At 38.5% G+C, this 22,592-nt stretch overlaps 1 protein-coding gene across 1 annotated transcript in view; it reads right to left on the bottom strand.

Annotated features, from left to right (window-relative positions):
- LOC142079534 (macrophage mannose receptor 1-like) overlaps nucleotides 1–20,030 on the bottom strand; it is a 34,603-nt gene extending 14,573 nt beyond the window's left edge. The window contains exons 1-18 of the mRNA XM_075143892.1: nucleotides 19,862–20,030; nucleotides 17,599–18,000; nucleotides 16,246–16,419; nucleotides 14,564–14,722; nucleotides 13,536–13,649; nucleotides 12,919–13,053; nucleotides 11,874–12,056; nucleotides 10,112–10,269; nucleotides 9,338–9,451; nucleotides 8,887–9,002; nucleotides 8,431–8,579; nucleotides 5,907–6,106; nucleotides 4,383–4,510; nucleotides 3,676–3,763; nucleotides 2,311–2,455; nucleotides 1,273–1,308; nucleotides 994–1,169; nucleotides 329–396 (exon numbers count right to left, since the gene is read on the bottom strand). Coding sequence (XP_074999993.1) covers nucleotides 329–396; nucleotides 994–1,169; nucleotides 1,273–1,308; nucleotides 2,311–2,455; nucleotides 3,676–3,763; nucleotides 4,383–4,510; nucleotides 5,907–6,106; nucleotides 8,431–8,579; nucleotides 8,887–9,002; nucleotides 9,338–9,451; nucleotides 10,112–10,269; nucleotides 11,874–12,056; nucleotides 12,919–13,053; nucleotides 13,536–13,649; nucleotides 14,564–14,722; nucleotides 16,246–16,419; nucleotides 17,599–18,000; nucleotides 19,862–19,919 — 2,603 coding nt within the window. The 5' untranslated portion in view covers nucleotides 19,920–20,030. The remainder of the gene's footprint in view (nucleotides 1–328; nucleotides 397–993; nucleotides 1,170–1,272; nucleotides 1,309–2,310; nucleotides 2,456–3,675; nucleotides 3,764–4,382; nucleotides 4,511–5,906; nucleotides 6,107–8,430; nucleotides 8,580–8,886; nucleotides 9,003–9,337; nucleotides 9,452–10,111; nucleotides 10,270–11,873; nucleotides 12,057–12,918; nucleotides 13,054–13,535; nucleotides 13,650–14,563; nucleotides 14,723–16,245; nucleotides 16,420–17,598; nucleotides 18,001–19,861) is intronic.
- Between the last annotated feature and the right edge of the window lie 2,562 nt (nucleotides 20,031–22,592).

The following is a 22,592-nucleotide window of genomic DNA, read 5'->3' as shown; positions in this document are numbered from 1 at the left end:
AGAGTTTATAGGTATAAAATCCAGCATAGTAAAGTATCACTCCAATTTATGGGGCAAATCTTTGAGAGAAACTTGAGAAAGTGTGTATGGAGAGTACAGCTGCCAAGCCTTTCTTTGGGTAAGTGTTTACTCAAGAAACAAAATGTTCTTTTCCTATTTTTGGGAGGGGGAAACTGTTAGAATATTCTAGGACTATTCCATTCTGCTTTGTACTCGTTATGTGGAACTGCCTTCAGTCCTTGAAAACAACACATTTAGTACCTCCAGCTACATGAAATACTGTATTTGTTTCTACGTGTGAAGAGCTGCAGTTATCATCTTAACTTACCTAAACTTTTTATCAAGACTCACTTTTAGACCAATGAAGTATCCTCTTGACTGACTCCAGGATTCCTCCTAAAACAGAAAGATACTATTTTAATTTAAAAAAAGAAGTCTTTGAAGTAAAACAAGCAGAAATGGATGTGCCATTGATTAGGTTCCCAGAGCAGTCACTGAAGCTGAAGCAGTAAAGCATGTGCTTACAGTTAAGCACAGTGATGTGTTTACACACTCAGGCGCAGAAGCCAGGTTTTTATCTGGAGCATCAGAGCTGAGTCCTGCAGTGCTGAGGACCCTTAGGATGGGGTAGGAGAGAAGTAGATCTTGAGTCAGAAACTGGTACATGTCTTTCATTCTCCCTCCGCACCGTCTGATGCCGACCTCAAGTCTCCCTCTCACACCAGCTACTTGCCAAGCCAGCACAGCCGGCACCTTCCCACACTGCCCTTCCCACCAGCCTGCCTCACCGCCTCAGCATGGCTGGCGCAGAGCAGGAAAGACCAAATCCTATGGGACCAAAGGGTGCATTTGAGGGGAATTTCATAGATCTCCTCTCAGGCGGATTTTGTTAGTGAAAATATTGATGGCTCTACTTCTGAGGCAATTCAAGTTTTGCAAGCAGATTGTCAAAAGCATTTCTACTTTAGGCTGTCTATTTATAATGATTCTTACATTTTCTTTTAGCGCTCTTTGTAGGAACCTTCTCTCACTATTACTGTTAACAACAGCCAGGCCTGCAGAATTCATCCTGCAAAACTCTTGGGCTTTTTCCATGGAGACATATTCTTTGCTGATATAGTATAGCTTATCTTCATATATGACCCATCCATCTGCAGTGGTTTTATATGCTGGAAGATAAATAAGGTAGCTTTAAATTCTGTATCTGTAGAACACAAAAGCTCAGTTTAGAATAACAATTTTGATAAAAAGTAAATATATGCAAAAACCTACCATACGTATCAGTTGGTTCAGATTTTAATGGCACTCCTGCAAGACAAGAGAATAGAAGGCGTGACACATCTCCGTAGTGTGTTTTATGATGTAGCTTGTGGCTGACTGCAAGGAGCAGAGTGAGGAATAGCAGAATTCTGCACTCCTTTGCCATTGACTAAAAAGCAGGCTTAACCACACATTTCAGCTACACATTAAGCAATATGCATGGTCATCTACTTATAATTTTGTATTATAAGCTGTGCTTTACGTTAGTGAAGTCATAGCTTTGGCTGGATCGCATTCCTGTGCAGAGCAATATAAGAGAAAATTGCTCTTCCAGTCTGTAAGTCACAGTAGATTTATCTGAAACACTTTAAACTTTGGTTTTACAGCCCCTTTACTGATCCATCAGTAGACATTCCATAATCCTCCAGAGGGGTCTTCTTATCAAGAGGGAGAAAATTTCCACTAAATTTACTTTACTTTAGCTCTATCAAAAAATTCTCTCAGTCCCAAAAATTCATAAGCAAAAGGAAATATGCCTATATATACTGACTGAGTTATTTCTGGTTCTGACAGAAAAGAAATGCCACTGCTTTGAACCATTGCTTTTCCAAAAGCAATTGAATCCTGAATAATGTTAAAGGAGAACTTGGAGCACCACTAAATCTTTGGTGTACGAACATATTGTATTTGGTTTTTAGCTTTAGCTGTGTTAGTGTAGAAACCAGTATTGTAAGGAATTCACAACTCCTTACTTCCTACATTACAAAGATACAAGCAAAAACTTCTTAATATTAAAAAAGTTTGCAATATATGAAACCTCGCAAACACATGGATTATTTATACATCCTAATTTACATTAAAAAAAATGTATTTATTCTCATCATCTATAACTGAAAAATCCTGGCCTATGTTATGTTACCCAATGCTCTTGACCTCCATTTGGAAAAAGTAGTTCTCAACATTTTGTGTCTTCCTCCAGTGATTTATATTAGAAAACAACTACTTATAAAGTTATTTAAGCTTCTTGCTTAAAGAGAAGAATAAATCTACCTTTTTTTATTTGACAAACCCAGTCAAGCTGTATTTCACAGACCGAAAGAAACCATCGTTTAGAATAGCTTCCACCATTGACTACACCACAGAGCTTGTGTCCTCCTGAATTTCTTGGACTATCATCCCAGTTCGTGTACCTAACCTACAGAAGAAATCATCTTTGTTACTCTTTTCATCTGTTTCAGTAGTTGTACTCTCCATTGGCAAACTGGTTTTGTCTGAAAGATACTGTCTCACTAAAAAGAGGTACAAATATAGGAAAAGCAATAGTATAAGAATTTTTACAGTGGAGCAATGATGTCGGTGATCAGGAGACCAGGCTGTCTTGGCATGGAGGGCTTTTCCTCTTGTTTGCGCCTCAAACCCTAGACACAGCCAGAATAGACGCAAGCAAATGGACTGTTTCTAATGAACTTCACCTAGCTATGAACTTCACCCCCATTCCACTCATGCTAATCATGTTTAGACAAGGTAGTTTTCACCTCATCAACTGTGACTGGTTCAAAATCACATTGTCCAACAGCCATACGGTGGCAGTGACCATATTGTGCATCAATTCAACATTCACATCTTCCCTTCCCTGTGGTTAATGAGGATAGGAGTGTGGCTTTTGGGAGGGAAGTCATGTCCTACAAACCCAATGGAGTTACCTCTGATGAAATTAACATCCAAATGGGAAGGGACAACAATCTGATATACCTACTTGGGATTTTCAAAAAGTTCTTCATAAGATCGCTTCCCAAACTTTTATGGAAACTAATGTGTGACAGGATAAGAGGAAAGGTCCTTGCTTGAGTTAAAAAATAGGGAATAGAGAGTAGGAGTAAAGGGAGGGTCATAAGCAGTGGAATCGTGCAGGAACATTTCACACATGTGGATATTTACATGGGCTCAAGAAGTGACTGGATAAATTCATGGAATACATAAATTAAGGTTACAGATCTGAGCTCCGGTTCTGAAAGACCCTGAGCCATCACTTACTGGGGGATGCAGGAGTATACTGGGAAATATGCTTGCAGTTTCATTAGCTCTTAAGATGCTTCTGGCCGCTGCCAGAGACAGGATACAAGATGCGGTATGACAAATTTTTATGTTCTGACGTTATGTGTTCATATTATATTCTTGGAAAAGAAAATATGTTGGAGTGCTGTGCAGAAAGCTACAAACCGTGATGAGATACAGATGATTTTCATGTATTCAAATGTGTTGCTGTGATTTTACTCATGATAATAAAGGTTAACAGCCACGTGAATGTTTGCAGGATTAGTGTTTCCTTTGATGAGGATAACAGTAAATACCTGAAAAGTACAAACCCCAAAACATCTTAAGCAAACAAATTTGATGAAAAATTAAAATACTCACTGGAGAGCCATCACTCCAGGCAAATCCCTCATCTGGATTCAAGGAAAATATACCGAGCCAAACTCTTTGAAAGCTACAGCGAGCGGCACTAACAGAAATTACAAGGCAGAGCAGTGTGTAAACATCAACACAAAAAGCCATCCAAAAACACATCATTAAACTTTCTAGAGCACATTGTAAAGTGCAGTGAAGTTGTAATAATTACCCTATTACTTTTGGTGAAGGGCATACAGATGCATGTGTTCTTTATAGAAATATCTAATATTTCTGTAGCTCAGTGGCAGTGATAAGTCTATCAGACTTAGTAGTAGTATTGATCCTGTATTTCGTCTATGTTCTGTTTTCTTAAGAAAGGCCTCCACAGGTTCAGAAAATGGTCTCAGCATTGACTACTTTAAGGTGAGTCAAAAGTAAAGGTATTGGTCATGTTTTCTACCCTACTGAAAATACCACCCCCCACAATTTCATGTAGTTCTAAATTATATCTAGTAATCATGATACCATTTTTTTTAATTTCGTGGATATAAACAACTCTTTTTTTCATGAAACAGTTAAAAACATTCATGAGTAGATAAAATTTCAAAGTATCATGGGTTTTTTGGCTTTTGAGGAATCCCTATGTTTCAGAAATCATCTAAGAGCATTCATAACAGTTCATGTGAAATATCTCTTAAATCTGGTGAGATAAACATACAGCAGATACTCACTGTGTTGCTCTTCTTAATAATGGTATCTCCTCTTTGTTGTTAATGGTGACCATATCCCCTCCTATTTGTCTACAAAAATCTCGAGCTTCAAGCCATGATTTCTTTTTAGTATTTGATCTGCAAAAACACTATGGAGAAATTACTTTAAAACATATTATGTATGTTATAATAAAATAAAGAATCATAGTTTCACTCATCCATAAATGAGGTTTCATACAAGCCAAGTAAAAGTCTGTAAGAGAAAGAGCATTAATTACTCTGTTCATAAAATTTTTGCACTAGAGTTGTCTAGCTAGTTAGTGTAGTGGTGACAAACAAAAGGAAGGAATTGCTAGAAGAGAATACAATTCCCTTTAACTTGTTTTACCTGGAGGACGGCCCAGGCCACCTTCCATATGAAGGGAAAGGAGAGTGGTTGTGGTGGAGAGGCCTGGGAGGAGTCTGAAGATACAAGAATGACCTCATGGTGGTTTACAACTCTCACTTTATATTTGCAATATGTCTAACGTTTTGGTAGTTTAACAGAGAATAACACAAGTTTGACCAAAGCTAAAAATGATGATTTGGAGATAAAGGAGCCCAAGTAAATATCATTCCAGTTGAGTTTAAAAGAAATAAAAAAAAACATAATAAAAAGAGAAGGACTCATTAATTCAATAAAGTGATGAGAAATATTAACATCTCACACTTACTTATTACATTTCTTTTCTGCATAATCCCAAGTCAATGTTTGGACATTACTCTCATTTCTTGTTCGAAGTCCTTTTGTATACCTGCTCAGACATAACTGAGTGTACTTCAAATACGAGTTATCTGTAGCTTTGCATCAGAAACTCTCTGATAAATGTCCTTCATAAACACTGGTTTAATTAACCTTTCATGTGACTTCTTATGCTTTATTTTGGGGGGTAATGTGCTTATCTTCGCAAGGTCCAGCCTTAGGCATTGTGCTGCTTGTAGATACACTTCACTGTTTCTCTACTTTGTTCCCTGAACTCTCACGCACCTCAGATAAATATGGGATCTTTGCACAATCTTGTGACCACAACTGATATAAAAGGCCACGCTAACAGCCAAGCTTTGCTGTTTCTGCTGTTTAATACAGCATTTTGACATTGTTCTCTCAATAATTTTGCAAATATTAAGTTGTTTCTTTTTTCTTCTTTTTTCTCTTTTCTTTATGTCTTTCTAGGGATTTGATATTTATGCTTCTCTTCTTCCATTTTCTGCTCCAATTCATTCAACCCCTGGGGCACAAACTTCCTCATTGTCTTTCCTGTGTCCTTCTCCCTCCCCTTGTGTCCAGTGCCTTCAACCTCCTCTTTCTTCTTTAGTTTCTTGGCTCTTATGGATAATTCCCTGGGATATTTTTGGGGTTTTTTTTTTTCCACTATATTCCAATCTCAGATATTGCAAAATGAAGATGTCACTTCCTTTTTCTTCCCCTCCCTGGCCTGCCCCTCCCCCCCCCCTCCCCCAACCGAGCAGTTCAAAGCCTTTCTTCTTAACTATTTAGGCACTTACTTTAAAACAGGAACTACTATGATTGTTTGATACCCAACCTTCAGGGCATGTGGGGACCAGAGGAGTAGTTAGAATAGGTGGAGCTGTTGCACTCTTTGCCCACTGCTTACAGATGTATTTTTGCTTTGTCTCACAATCAAGAACATCCCATAATCCAGCTGCAGTCCCAGTTCTCATGGCTACACATCCTGGATTACTTCCTTTATGAGAAACAAAAAACATGTAGGATATTTTATACAGTCTGAATTGTTTAATTCTTACTTAAAATCTTTGAGCAGCGGCCATTCGCTTTTTGCCATACAATAACACTTGAATAGCAGTTGTATTTTAGGTGTTTTTCACGCAGGCAAAGAGTAGTATTTTGTGTTTGAGGAGGTCATGATCAGTTCCGGATCTTGCTTTTCTTATTTTGAATGTCCTGCATAATTAATTCTGTGGGTAGAAAGTAAGTGTTGTTTTTTTAACGGTGAAAATCTATGTTTTCAAGTGAGGACCTCACTCCTACTTACATTAAGCCTGTTTTATATCAGGTAGCATAAACTCGGTCACTAGTGATTTTCATATAGATGGAAACAAAACCCTCGGTGCATACATAGGGCAGGCATGCAAACCTCGACAGAGATGTGATGAAGGTTATCCGGTGAATTTTAGTATGTTGTCTCAGAGGGAACCAGAGGTGCATACATCATACAAGATACAGTCAAATGCACACAATGGGCTTATACAATGGCTTATTTGTGGTCTTTCTTCATTTCCTAAGTATTCTTAACATTTTATTTGCTTCTTGATTCCTGTTGAGCACAGACCTGATGTATTAATGGACCTGTCTACCATGGTGCCAAGAACTGACTCCTGAAATGAAATGGTCAGCTGTAAGTCCATCATCTTATGTCAATTCAAGACATATGTTTGTTCCTACAAGCATCACTTTACCTGCATCAAAGTTCACCTGCATTTTACTGATCATGCTCAGTCACTTATTCTCCTGAGATCATCCTGCATTTTCTCATAGGCTAATCTTCACTGTCAGAAATAACTTAGTATCATCAGCAAATCCTGTCACCTCACTATTTCACCTTTTCCAGATTGTCTGTAAATATGTTGAACAGTATGGGCTTTGGCACAGATCATTATGGGACTCTGTTGGTGAATGTTCTTCCCCAGTAAAAATTGGCCCCCATAAAAAAACCCCACCTTCTATTCCCTGCCTTTTGATCAAGATTTTTATTCATGTAAGAGCTTTTCTGCGTCAGGTCAGATTAGCTGAAAGGCTTTTGGTAATTAAGATAGACCACACTAACTAGATTTCCCTTATTCGTGTGCTTTTGGCTCCTGTGGGGAGCTCCAGATCTGTGAGCATGACCTCCCTTTACACAAGCGATTTTATAGATCTTTCCCACTATATCTTCTTTATTCTAGTCTTTATTACAGATTCAGTTAATCTACTAATGACTCATTGGTCTGTATTTCCCCACATCTCCCTGGAGCCATTTTAAATGTTGGCACCAAATTTGCCTTTATTCACCCCTTAGCTGTCAAGGCAGTTTTAGCAGGTAGTTACACATTAAAGTGAACAGTTCACTCAGTGTAACCTTTACTGCTTGTGGATGCTTTTGCAGCTGTGCTTAGTCCTTGCCTTGCTATTCTTCAGGTCATCTATTTGTTCCATAATCTATTCTCCTGGTATTTCAGCTTGAAATAGACTCTCCGATCATACCCTCACAAAAAAAAAAACTTTCCAGCACAGACAGCCCGTTTTGTTCCTCAGTGAACACAGATGCAAGGAAACTAATTTTTCTTCACTGTTCCAGACTGATCTCTGAGTGCTCCCTTTGTACTCTGATCATCTGCTGGCACCATAGACTCCCTGACAAGCTTTCTTCTCATGGCATTTACAGAAGTTTTATTACTCTATGTCTTTTGCAATTTTTTATTATTGTTATTTTATTTTACATTTTCTAACCTCACTGAAGGTTTTTGAGAGAATTTTCAGACAAATCATCACTAGGAGGGATGTAGTATATCTTGGGAGAGCAAAGTCCCTCATGGCATTTTGAAATCTCATTTTCTGTGCTTCTGCACAGTATGATCCCATAAATGCAGTTTTCTTAGCATCACAAGTAAAAAAAATAATGGTATGGTCATTTTTGATACTGTGATTTTGTAATTCTAACTTAAAATCCTTATTACAGTTGCTCTGTTTCAAGACTCTTCTCCCAGGCTAACTTTATCACTAGAGGGATGAGTGTGGAACAGTCTCAGGAACTGCCTGTAACTCCTGTTTATCTCTTTGTGAAGATGAGCCAAAAGGTTAATCTTATGGGTAAATATATCAGATGTCCTAATATAAAACTGCAGTTCAAGTTGTTCCCTTTGAAATTAAAAGATGGGGTTTGAGAACTGCCAGTTCTTCTAAAATATACTGAAAGCTTAAAGCATGAAACTCAGAGGACGTTGCCAATGCAAACCCAAATAGGGACCACGACCTCAGAGACCACCTACCATCCACTGTCATGGCACCTACCAGGCATTGCTGCATCCCAGTGCGTGAAGGAGACAGCTTCACCATTGGCCCACTTGAAAGTGCCTTGGTCCTCCACATCAGAGAGACCAAGCCAGAAATATTTCTCAGGTCTCAGCCCAACAAGGCTGATCAGATAGGCTTGTTCATACCTGTAGAAAGGATCACAAAGATGCAAGTGGAAACAAAGTCATTTACCCAAATCCTACTTGTCTAATCTGATGATTAAACCTTTTCTTCTTTTCCTTGCTTCAGACTGGGGGAGAGGACCTTACGATAGGATTCTGACTCTCTATACATCAACAAACAAAAGCGAGACTTTTTGTTGTTCAACTAGAGACCTCATCTGTAATTTAGATAATTTGCTGTTTGATGTTGTGTTAGAATTGTAGTTCCAGGAATATTTCAGAACATACAACCTTTACCTGTTTAAAAGGCCAGGAAAAATCATTATCATACCTACTTTCAACTGTGGCTAAGTAACCTTTTTCTCCTTCACAAGTGATGTTTGCCTCTGAAAATGTTGCTGGAACATGTCCAATAAAATAGCAGTAGGTCCCATATCTTCTCCAGCCCTGTAACATGATTTTAGGATTTCCATATGACTTTTAAATAATTGTGATACCATGTATTAAGTGTGCTATACCATTTCAAAATGAATGAAGCAAAATAATCATGAATATTATGAATTAGAAACCTTTTGCAGTGAAATTACAGATTCCTTCTAAGTGGTTTCTGTAAATGGCTTTCTGAAGTTTAAAGTAACAGAGAGAGAGAGAAACTTCATCATAAATAAAACCAAAAAAAATCTATATGCAAATAACATAAATAATTCAAATAATTCGAGATTATTTTCAGGCAAGGTACTTATTTGATCTGGGAAATTGATGTTCCATTCTTATATACTTACTTTTTTGCAACCTGCATCAGTAATTTCCTTTTCTCCAGCTATTTGTGATCTAGGTTTTCTTTTACAAATGTAGCCAGCTTTCTTCTCACAGACATAGTCTGCCCAATAGCCATCCTGTGGCAGGAAAAAGAATGAAATAACAATAAAAATAAGATGAATAATCTAAAGAAAATGAATACTTTCTTTATAATGAAAACTTCATTTTCTTTCTCCTTTCGTTTTAAAACAGAATTTTTTTTTCCTTATCCAATTCCCCTAGTTGAAAACAAAAATAAATCTGCTCACATTCAGTGAAATAGTAGACTGGGCTATAGTAGTACAGCTACATCTGGTAGTGATAAGAAGGGATGAGGGGTGCAGAGAGCTGGTCCCCGACCTGTTCTGCAGGCCCTGCACAGGCAGTTGTGCCATGCAGGCACGGGCAAATGAGCAGGCACAAAGGAGACAGCAGGGATCCCCACATGCCACCATTACCACCAGAGGAAAAGGAGCAGGAGAATGTACTCAAACTACATTCAGAGACCTGTTTTATAGCCTTAATAATTTCATTGGTGACTTTCAGATGAACTTAAAGACAAAATTTCATCAGTGATGCAGTAATGCCTTCATTTTATTTTTTCTTTCTTTTTAATGAAAGGTCACATTTAATCTCATCCTTTGTCCCCACATCCCTTTTTCTGGCCCTAGCCAGTTGCTGAAATAGCAGGGCACATTATTCTTTTATTAAGAAGTTAGTTTCAATATTAAAGTAAAATATATATTGAATAATGTTACCTGGCCCTTGATCAGTACACAATCTTCTGGCCTGTTGTTTGTGGTGGATGGCTCTCCCAGGTGCCATTTTGTGTATGTCACTGGCGTACCATCACTCCATTCAAAATACATTTGAACCTTATGATCATTCAGCCCAATCCATAGCTTGTCTGTTGGCTCTAAAACATGGAAACACAGAACTAGAAAAGACCTCTTAAGTCACTGCATCCTTTTCACAGCACCCTCAAGCTCTAGAACATATAATCGCTTTCATAAATTTATGAAACATAAAATTATTTAGTGTTGCATGATAATTTTATAAATTAATATTTTCACATACATATTAGAATAAAGACAGTATGCTTTGGAAAATTAGGCTGTAATGGAATCCCTGCACTGGATCAAAAAATTTTACTTCTCTTCCTAATAGCAGTGGGAGAAGAGTAAATTACCAGCCTAATGCTAATACACTATGGTGGTATGATAGAACTCTGTAAATAGTTACTTTTTAGGTTCTGTTGCACTGGTCAGATTTTAAAATACTGTTTCTATGTAACTTGAAGCATGAATGTTTTAAGCTTCTTTCAACAAAATGAAAAAAGCAGAGAAACCCCCTAAGCCCAGCCCCCCAGCCCTAGATCAATTGTTTAGGCAGTAAGTAAAATCAGAGTTTTGACAACATCCAAAACTCAGCAGGGGAAAGCTGTCAGCAACCGCATCTAACTTTGAGGCTGGCCCTGCTCCAAGCCGAGGCTGGACCAAATGATCTCTGGGGTTCCTTCTGGCCTACACGGGTGAATGATCCTATGGTTTTAGGCATTCTTAATGAAAGGAAAGCAAGGAAAATGAGAGGTAAATTTAGGCAACATTCACAAAAATGAGAAAGAAAGAAAGATACTAAACTGGAGTATGATACCAGAATCAAAAAGTATAAGAAACCAAAAATATCTCTTTGTATGGTTGGACACTAAGCAGACAAATTACTCTTTTGCAGAAAGAATTTTTTCTGTCTTGAATATCTTTCACTTTTTCAATAGTTAACTAAGGCTTTCACTACCTCTAAGCATGAAAAAAGGAAAGCAAATAGTTTACAGGGGCAAAAAGTAGCAACATGTCTACAGACTCCTCACTGTTCTGCCGGGTATATTAAAAAGGCCATGGCGAGACCACACTGACATGTTAGATCCAGTGACCTGAGTATGGTTCTTTAGGCAGTCCAGGCAATTCCACAGCTTGCTGCCTGGAAACCACCTTGGCTAGCTGTGCTGATCTTTTCCATCTGGCGGTGTAGAGAGCTAAACTTTTCCTTAGCAGGTTTCTTCGATCACTTCTACAGAGACCTGTGAACTTGCTGATCTGGGTGCTGGTTGACCACAAGATGTGGAGAATGACTTAGAGCCACACTGTAAGTTCCCCAAATGCACAGAAAGCAGTACAAATATGTGGTTTTTCCACAAAAAGCACTCTTTCAAAGTGGAAGTTATATTTCATAATCCTTTCACTAAGAAACCTTCTCACTGGGATGACTGATGTCCTTCTACCCTCACGCAAAGCAAAGCACAATTCAATACAGTTGAGTAAGTCTGCAAGTTGCAGCACGGAAGACAGCATCCGTTTCAAAGCAGAAAGAAAAGCACTGCACCAGCCTAACACTGCTGGACCTCTGGCTCCTTGCATGTCTTTGGTGCAGTGTTTCATGTTAATACAATTCCTGCATCTCAATTCAACTAGCCGGTGCTTCTTACATGCAGACAAAGGCAAAAGCCCCCCCAGAAACACTCACTGTACCCAAGGCGAGACACTATAAAGCTGTGTTCCTCAAGGCTTTGGATGCTGGCCAGGTGACTCCCTTCCTTCTGACAAGAGGTCAAAGCTTCTTCCCATGCTTTGGTCTCCCTGAAGAGCTTGTAACAGTGATCTATATACGGTACCCATCCATCAGGGCAAGTAACAGGCCCAATGTCACCTAGGAACAAATATCAGTGTTTTAAAGGAGTTCAAATGCCATGCAAGGGACATGACACTGAAAATATTTTCACTTATTCTGTGCAAAGGTTCTAAACTAAGGATTTTCTTTGGAAATTCTCATTATAAGGAAATGATGGACACAAAACATAGTAAATATAAATATGATTCTAAATCTGGTATTTTTTAACTTGGAAAATGAAAGCTTTTTAATATAAATATTATTTAATACAAATTTTAAGGTTCTTGTATAGTCAAATGTCTGTAACAAATACACTAATATATTAATTTTAACAGCTTCTGTATTACTTAGTTCTTATTTGTCAGATAAGAGAAATCAGAAATTATCTGCACCTGACATAGAATGCTTATGAGTTTTTAAAGGATTAAGTATATTGATAGAATAAAAGTAATCTAGACAGATTTACAACTAGACATGTACATAGGGAAACACCCACAGGGAAATCTTCATACGCTAAAATATCTTTTATCTTTGCAATGTGTTGATCTTTCTTCCTTTTGCTTATTTTTAGTAACATCCCTCTTCTGAAAAATAATTTTTGGTTTGTTCTCCCTTTTCACGCTCAGTAGTGTGTGTATTCAAAGGGGAGACCTGACTACCAAAACATGGCCAGATGGGACAAGTTGGACGTTCTTTGCTTTTATCTGTTTCATTCTGTTTGTTGTAGGACTGTTGTGGGACACCAGCTTAGAAAGGGTGCAATGGTTGGAAAAAGCAAACCAGATAAACAAGCAATAGTTTCTATTTCTAATAAAATTCCCCTGCTCATCTTCGTCAATGTGAATGCCGAGCAATTCAGCTAACAGCTTCTACTTTTAATTATCAACACATATCAACATACCTGAGGGAACGAAGGTAAAGTTTGTTTTCTTACAAATATAACCAAGTTTCTGACCACATTCCCAATTTTGCCATTTAGCTTTTGTTTCAGGATTCAAAACCACACAGAGTTTTCCAGATTCTGGAGAAGGGCTTCCTTTGGGAAAGGTACAGAAAAAGAAAGTGAACTTTTCTGAAAGGCAAATAGAGCTCAAAGCTCTAAAATGCACAGGAGAAATCACCCCTGGCTGAAGTGAGACCGCCAAAGATCACATCTCTCCCAGCTTTGGCAAGAACTGAGGTAGGTCTCTGGTAGTGGCAATGTCTGTATGAAATGTAGTATCATTTAAGTGGATATGAACATGTAACCACCTCATAGTTTTGTTGCTAGAGACAAGAAATGGAAGACCGTATATTTTTGGGAAAGACAGTATTGCTTTCAGAGCTAAAATATTTTTGCAATACGTAAAAGTTTCTGGCTTATATTGCTATAGAAAAAAAGCTTTTTCTAAAGCTAAAGCAAGAAAAGCTAAAATATGTATCTCATGGCATATCTATCTGATAATAGAATTTAAAGCAGTATCTGAGGTATATATATTTTTTCTTTGGAAATACGGAATCAAACAAAGTCACAGCTACCTGGAGCCCAGTTTAAGTACTGGAAAGGGCTGCCTCCAATCCACTCCCATCCACTCCTCAAGTCCAGTCTGTTGAGTCCAATCCACAGTGCAGAATCTGTACCTTCTGTTAACTCTAAGTAACAAAAAGAAGATAAATGATTTTATAAATCTCATTTTTATTAACAATAGTCACTAATAATGTCTCTAGGAAGACGTACAATTCTTAAATATCTAACTACAAATATCTTTAGATACTGAGATACCTGATAAATTGAAATATGCCGAAGCTTTGATTACTGTAAAAGGCAAACAAACAAAAAAACCCCCTCTCCTATTCTATCACCTAATGCAAAATGAGCACAGATGAGATGCCACGGAGTCTATCCAAAATGAAAGTGTTTCTGTAGAATAGGCCAAATTCTGTACAACATTGGATTTATTTAAGTAGAAATATTGGTACAGTATAAGAATAAACAATAATAATAAAGCTCTTAGAAGTTAAATTCATTATTTATTAAAAACAACAAGAGAGAGTTTCTTCCATACCATTCCTCCAGCAATACATGGGTAGATAGAGACACGATTTGGATCTATGAATAACTGATATTTTTCAGTTTGTCAAATGAATGAAAAGATCAGATGTTGAACTGCATTTGACACAAAACATACCTTTCTTTTGGCACAAATATATCTCTTTTCTTTTATTTTCTATTTATTTTAAAGGTTCCTTTTGACCAAAAATAAAACTTTCATTTACTTTTCAGAATTTTTTTTTCCTCTTCAGAAAAAAAATCAACGAAGTTTTAATATAACATTTTTAAATAGAAAGTCAAACTGTTACACTTGCAGGATGCTGGAATACTTTGAATTCTGTTTAAACTCGGCAGTGATTTTGATATGAACTTGCAAATTCTAAAAGATTTTGTTTACTTACTCATGCATATTTAGGTCCATAGACATTAGCCAAAACCATACTAAATAGTCCTTACCTTGATGACGGACTGAACAGACCCTGAATGTAAGTCAGGGTTTGCTTTACTTCCTTACCTTTAAGGTATGTTTGTTCATGAATGTCTGTGATACTCAATAATTCTGCATTTTGCTGCTGACAGCTCTTCCTGGCTTGGTGCCATGTCAGAGCCGATTCAGAGTTTATTTGGTAGTGGACATTTGTTAACAGATCTCTAGTCCAGCTGGTGTCTTTATCTGTGGAGAAAATAATTCTTTTGGGCGTGATAGTAACTCACCCACAGAAAAATGAGTTGCAGGTTCTCGTTATGCATGGCATTATCATCAAATGTCATCTGTGCTGTTCTTTCAAGAGCACTGAAAATGTTACGAGCGGAATAGGGAAGGATGAAGTTAAGGCCTGTGAACTGACAGGTAGAGCTGGCAAATATTGCCTCCTGTTCCATGAAAACACATAATTCAGGAATTACTACAAGGGAATTGATTGCATAGAAAAATATATTGATGGAGTGCTGTGGCAGAAATCCTAGGTGAAATCTATAAAAAGATATGCAACATCTCCTCCTTCTCTTTCTGGACAGCAGTTCCCACTGAGCGCTGTGAGAACCAGCTCTAGACGTGCATTTAGCATCAAAACAGTTCTTAGATAAATCCCCCCTTTGCAAGGGGCTTCTGGCCGCGCTGTCACACAGCTTCAGAGGCCAGGCGCTGCAATGGCACTGAGCTGCATTGTGCTCCTCTTCTGATTACCTTTGAGTCTTTGGTCTGTTGAAGATCTATACATGCTCAATCAAGCACAATACAAAATTGAATCAGATATTTGATTATTCCCAAAAGTCAGTATGAAGTTGAATTAAAAAATGAACTGAGAGCTGGGACTGGCTTTCAAAAGCTTTGAAAATTATTCATTGACCCTATGTCACGTGCTTTTTGGGCTCAGTGTCCTAGGTATCTTTGCAGGGACCTGGAAAGCGTATTTGACAATGGATTTGAACCACACCAAGAGGACATTTTGAATCAACTGGAGTAAAGGGATATTTTAATAATAAAAGACATAATGTTGAACAGGAGCAATGGGGAGGAATATAGGGAAAAGCTGAGAAGTGTCAGGAGGAGTCTTCATTGCCTTGAATGCAAAGCTCCCCTGTCAAGAACGAGGCCATAAAGGGAGATGGAGGGGGAAGTGACCACAGAAATGGAAGGCAGTTTTCAGAAAGTAATTGAAGTTGTAGAGAAATGCCAGGGATGGGAGACAGTTGTCAGAAGGGGTGGAAAGACTGCTTCCCAGGCAATACGAATAGGGCTTAACAGCACGGATAAAAAGACACATTCCACTTAAGTAAAAAAATATTCACATGAGAATCATGCAGACTGAAACGTTAACTTCATTAATCTTCCTACAGCACTCATTTTTGTGCCCACATACATCGCAGTGGGGGTCCTCACAGAACGGTTGTGCAACGGTGACAGCACACATCCTGGCTGGGAACCAGTGAGGAGCTCAAAATTATCGTGCTGCTCAGCAACACCCCCACAATTAGTGGGAACTACATGCTGTTTTACTCTTCAATCACACTTTTCTCCACATCTTTATGCAACATGTTATTTCCTTGAGAAGAGAGATGCAGGATGTCACAATACATCACATACTAAAATACGTTCTTGTAAACGATGCGTGATGATAAAGATATTCATATTCTGCTAGTGCTGGTTTGCCAATACCACAATTGAGGGGAGCCACATGGGAACAGGTAACTTACCTTTCGATGGGCAAAATCCATATCGCTGGTCTGTGTCATAGTCCGCAGTGGTTGCACACCAGAGCCAGCCATCTGACCGGCCAGCGTCTGTGCACTCGGCGTACCATTGCTTATTGTACATGAAAGGGAATACACAGGGTGCCCCGAAAGCATTTCCTAGCAGTGTAAAGGTCTCTGAGAAGACAAAATGCTAAAGATAGTATGGAAAATAAGAAATGAATGTAAATTGTAAAAAAATGTGAAGCCTATGCTAATGGCTGAATTGCATCCCAAAGTGCTTTCCATGTTACCTTTCCTATAACCATAACAAAATTGCTTTCAACTCTTTTTCAGACTTAAGCTACTGACATATGTTTTAGAGAAGTGCTATTCTGATGTGAAGTAATATTTCATAGAGGAGGTCTACAACTAGATTTTTGTTCTCACCAAGATGCTTTTCCAAACTTAAAAAGGCTCCAGAGCTCTACTCTAAGATACTACTATTTTAAATAATGTTAAGATTTATATAAAATGTGCAAGAGGAGGAACTAATATTTAGAAGTCCTACTTCCTGGAAAAAGTAAACATCAGCTTAGACAATCTGTCTCTGTTTTTATTCCAGTGACCATTTAAGTATCTCACATACAGTGGAGCAGCTCCCACATGCAAGGCTAAGAGTTTAATACTTCAAATATCCTGTGGGGTGGTTTTTAGAACATTAATTCTGGATGTGGGAAAGCCATTCAGAACAATCAGACTTCAGCTAATCACAAAGAGTAATTGCACTGGTAATTATAATTATTCCATGAGCATCCTCATCTGCTGAGTCACAAAAGCCACACTTCCTCTCCTACACTGGTACTTCCAGCCCTTTCTTAGCTCACCCATATTGTGCTTCTTTCTTGAGGATGTAATTTCATTTCCTTGTTGCTGTATAAGAAACCTATCAGTATTTATACTCTCTATTAACAATGTAGTGACAAAGTATGGTGAGCAATAGTGACTTTAGAGAATATTTATATATAGTATAAGAGTAAGTAAGTATTACATATGCATATACTAATATACAATATATATTTAGAGAATATATAGTGAGTATATGTAATACTTATACTTTTAATACTAATATACTATAATACATATACTAAAATAGTGTGTATATTGTCTAATATATAAATATATATAAAATATGTATATAATACATACTTGGCCATAAATATGACATTAAATTAAAGGCTAAGTCCCTCAGTACACTGATTTTCTAAAACTCTGATGGTCACTGAAGGAATCGGAATAGTCAGAGCCAAAGATCCAAAATACTCTAATACTCACGAATAAGTTAGTGCAAAGGATGAAAGAATCAATTTTCTGTACCTTCATATCCCTGGGAACATAAAACATCCATGGCCCCATAGATCTTCCACTTATTCTTTGCACTTAGCCCCTTCTTTAACAAAACATTATCATGTTCTTCATTGCCAGGAGTGAAAAACAAATCTTCTCCTTGGATTGCAAGGAGGCTTTCATTTCTGCATTCCCACCACTGGAGCTCACTTGTTCGATTACATGGATACAGGGTGATCATAGCCTGATCCTCCTTTGACAGCACCCCCAGGCACAGGTTCAGTCTCACACTCATAAGCTGATGATCAGTGATCCACCTGAATTTTTGTGATTCATTGTCTTGATGGCAAGTGGCAGTCCTAACTGACTGCGCGATAGATGCCTGAAGGCAGAGCTTGTTTACATTATTATATATTAAAAATGTTTCAATGTCTGTAAAACAAAACAATACATAGTAAATGGTTAATATAGAATATACGTATAGTGGATATGTGACATGATTCTGCTTCCCATTCACAGGAACAAGGAGTCATTGAATTCATATCAGATAAAGACGTTATGTTTTTGAACAGAGTCCAGTGCAACAGCACTTTTACTGATTAAAAAGCAATAAGGTAGAAAATTGGATCTGTATTTCATTCATTGGATACGTCACCATACTGTGGATCAGTGGCAGTCAGCAGCATCAGCGGAGCTGAGCACAGATTGTTGGATTGATTTACATCAGTCACCCAAATTCCCGCAACCACACTGCTATTACCATTACCCTGTTTCCATCTCTCCTCAAATGCATGGCCTTGTAGACCTCTGACCTCTACAAACTTTCCTCACCCTGCCAGATCTTACAGGTCTCCTAGTGGGGTCACAGCCGTCTTTGCTGAGCCATTTGTCTCCCCACTCCCAAATCCACATTTCCTTTCCTTTTCACTGAATAAACGTGGGTGAACACCTCTGGGCCTCATAGGGGGTACTCCGGGCTCATTGGCCTTGCTGACTTACAAGACCTGCAGTACCTACTATGAGCCATTGCAACGTAAAACTAGGAATGACATTGGGAAACCAATCGCAGTCTGAGAAAGTAACAAGGACTGGGTAGTAGTGGCATCTGACCACCCCTTGGCAATGTGGAAAGGCTGGTGGAAGTTAGAAGGTCCACGTGTACCAGAAATTGGGTCCCTAGCTCTCCAGGTAGTTTCTCTGATAGTGTTGCCTCCCATGTAAAGTAGAAGTAGCTGAGCTAATTTCAGTCCTACAGTGAGTTTATAAGTAGCAGTAGTGAATCATGCCTATGAATTTGCTCTGCTGCTTTGTGGTGTGCTTTGTGACCTACCTGGTTGCATTTCCCTCCCAGGCTTGTGGGATTCATAACCAGTTTTGGTCCCTGATACATCTCTTGATCACTGGCCATCATATTTAATTAAAATGTATTTAAAAAGCTAAAGAAATTTCATTAAAAAACCTGCAAATGTTGAAATTAATTTAGTTGATAATATACAGTACACTGAAAATAATTATTCTGGCCTGCAGTGATACCATGGGTAATTAAAAAAACCACCACATACTTGTAACAGTTTTACTCAGGAGTTACAAAGCTAAAAGGATTTAACCTTAAACATTCAGGTCTCCAGAATCCATCTGTTTCACACCTACAATAGAAGTGCAGCTAAAGGGATGGCAGTAATATTGTCACTGCAATTCTACAATAACTTTCCTAAACTTAATCCAATTTTATTTCACAAAAATTTTACTTCATCTGCTTTATCAATGCAAGTGAATTCAGTGAGTCTGTTCAAAACAGTGTATGAAAATAATCCTCTTTATAAGTACTAAGTCTCTCTGGATTGCACAGCCATCACCTGTGAACATCTTAATGTCCTACAAATAATTCCACATTTCACCACTCCTGAAGTTTTTCCTGCCTGATTTTGCTAACCATTACCCAGACATGAACAGCTCAAAAATCAGAACATAGAAGTAAAGAATAAAAAAAAATAGGCATTTAAACATATCTTATGATTTTCTTAGGTCTGATCTTCCACAGTTATTGAAATGATAGTGCCACTATATATGAATAAAGCCATTAAGAATTCAGTCTTTCCTTCCTTCTCTATCCATTTCTTTTTTCTGTTAAATCCTGCTCTTGCCTCTTGCCTGCCATTAAGAGGCTCCCCATCTGTATGTCCCAAACTAATAATGTGCATATAGGCACTGCCACAGAATCACCCAGAAATGCCAGAGGACGTGGAAGCACTTTCACAGACACTTTTACAGGAGGCAAACGGGAGGCACTTACCCGCCAGCTGCAAAGCACTGTGGACGAGAGAAAGAGCAAGCAAGAACCCGGAGAACATAATTGTAAATGCTGTTTTCTTTTCTTCCCTTCACCAACAGCTGGATGATGAGAGTTGCTGGCAATAAAGTCCTGCTGAAGAGAGGACGGTCACCAGTCCTCCTCAGTTTCAAAGGCTGGATAGAAAGCTCTGAGTGCTAAATAAGGAAATATTCTGTCACATGCCACATTTCAAAAAAACAGGACTACACAGCACAAATTTTGCCTTCAAAAAATAATGACTTCTCACTGAGGGCAAACCATGCTGCCTTGGGAAAGCAGGTGATAGACAGAAGGTTGTATCTCAATACTTTCCTGCTATCTCTCCTGAAGAGAGGGGGGGGTCAAGGATCATTTGATCATGGGATCAAATCAACAGTGAAATACCGAAGACACAAATTCAGCCTCAGCTTTTAAATCTTACACTTTAATTACACAATGAAAAAATACTATCAAGAAAACATGTCAGTCTCATATTTTCATGTGTGAGATGAGAGGATTTAAGTGAAATTCACTCTGCAGGACATTATAAAAATTTCTTCCCTTCTAAATGAAACTGCCATTGTCCTACTGACCTTCATTTCTGCATAACTGCAACTAGGAGACCAGCACCCAAAGCTACCTGAAAAATGGCGCATTTTAAAAACAATCCCCATTTTTCTTGTGACATACGTCAATCTTGTCAAACAGTCATACCAAGAGCCAGCCACAATTTCAGGAAATGCCACGTATCTCTTCTTGCCCAGATCACAGAGCAAGCACTCAGGAGTTTGGTTTCCAAACATATAGGTGGAAACCTGAAAGAAAGAGCACTCCTCTCCTGACCACTATAGACTGTCCCTATAACTGCATAAAGGCCTCACTTTATCACAGTAAATTTTTACCATGGAAATATTTTGTTTTGTTTAGAAAAACTGCTAAATGGAAAAAACAATCTGTGGTGTGAAAATAATAGTTGAAGTGTAGTAACATATTTGTTCAGCACCTGTAGCAAAAATGTGATAGCAAGGAAATTTGGCATCATCTCCTGTTTGTTGCCAAGATGATTGCATTTCCTAAGTACAGGATTTATTCCTACTTGGCTGCTCAGCAGAAAGACAGTGCAAGAGAGTTAGTTCCCTGAGAAAGTCTGCAGGATTAAAATAAAAAGGAGAAATTGAATTGTGAAATAAAAAATTACAAGGAAATGCTAGGTACAGATGTTAGGAAGTTACGGGCAAAGTTAATTAAATATTCTTTTTCAGATGATGAAAAAAAAATACTAACAGCAATGATAAAGTCAACAGATTTTTCTGGAAAAGGCATTTCTAGACCTTTTTTTTTAAAACACAAGTCTCTTAATCAAATACCAAAGACCTTGCTTAGAAAGAGTGAAAGCTGGCTTTGGCCTGAACTGATTTTTCTTAGACTGACAGCATTTCCTTACAGCATGTGGCCTATTTATATAAAAGATACATTGTCATTTATATTATCAGGAGTTTTAACAGCCTTGTTTTATTCTGAAGCTCGTACGACACAAGGCCAAGAGGAATTCCTCTTTCTTCTCAGTTGGACATTGTGCAATAACGAAGAAGCAAAAAGGGAATGGTCCCTTTTCTTCACCCTCCTCTGCTCCTCAAGCCACACAAGAAGCAACTGCAACCTTGCAGGAAACCAAACATTGGTTCATTAGAAAAAAACAAGCACTTGATAGGAATCCCTTCAGCCAGGTTGCAGACCAGCTTTAGGGTTAAAAATCTGAACAATTTGTGCTGCGTACTTGGTACTCCAAACACATCTTGTGCACTTGCACCTTTCCTTGTATCGTCAGTACGGTGAATTACAGGGTGCTGTGCTGGTTCCTGGAAAGGGGCGGCTGCTCGAGGCTGTCGAAATCCCTGAGGCCAACCTCCCAGGAAGAGCAAAGCCAGAAGAGCAACCTCACTACGTCACCTGCACCTAACACCTCCTGATCACTGTGAGCCACCAGACACGTATCTCGGGGAGCACCAGGCAGGAGGTGGCACTGCCTTTTGCTCTTTTGCACTTGAGAAATCTGGCAATGTCAGGCACCTTCATCTCACCACTGCTCACGGATGTAGCCCCAGCACAAGCTGCATCCAGCCATGAAGTGCAGATTGGCCAGTCCTGATCTGGAAAATTAGAAGCTGGGCTAAAAGCAAAGTTGTAGTCCCTGGCATGGATTTAGTCAATTCTCTGTTACTTCAAATATAATTGCTAGACCTACAGCCTAGATGCTAATCTCATAAAGAGATTACCAACAGTGTAAAAGTTAATTTGCTAAGGATTCCCTGGAAATCCTACCGAGTTCATTAAACTTCTACTCACTCAAAGATTAAAGGAAAAAGAGCAGCACAATATCAACAGCACCCTATACCTCAGCCTATCTGATGAATCTAAATGAATAACAGGTGGGAGATAACATGCAATGGTTGCTTTGCAGGTGATAATTTGCCAATTACTTATGCCAGGTGTTCACAGACAGCTACAGTGACATAAAAAGACCCATAAAGTGCTTTGGGATCCTTCAAGAGCAAAAATCCTTTAGGATCTGCTCTGCTGAAAGAGCAATCCCTGCCAGGGTAAGTCTCCCCATGCACTCAGCTGCAGTGGTTGAGAGCAACTGATGAACTCCTGCACTTGCAGACCAGCCCCAGCCATCAGTGACTGATTGCAAGGGGATTGCTCTTGTGGG

Source organism: Calonectris borealis, chromosome 2 (genome assembly GCF_964195595.1).
Source record: "Calonectris borealis chromosome 2, bCalBor7.hap1.2, whole genome shotgun sequence".
Taxonomy (NCBI): Eukaryota; Metazoa; Chordata; class Aves; order Procellariiformes; family Procellariidae; genus Calonectris; species Calonectris borealis.
This window is presented reverse-complemented; position numbering and strand designations above follow the sequence as displayed.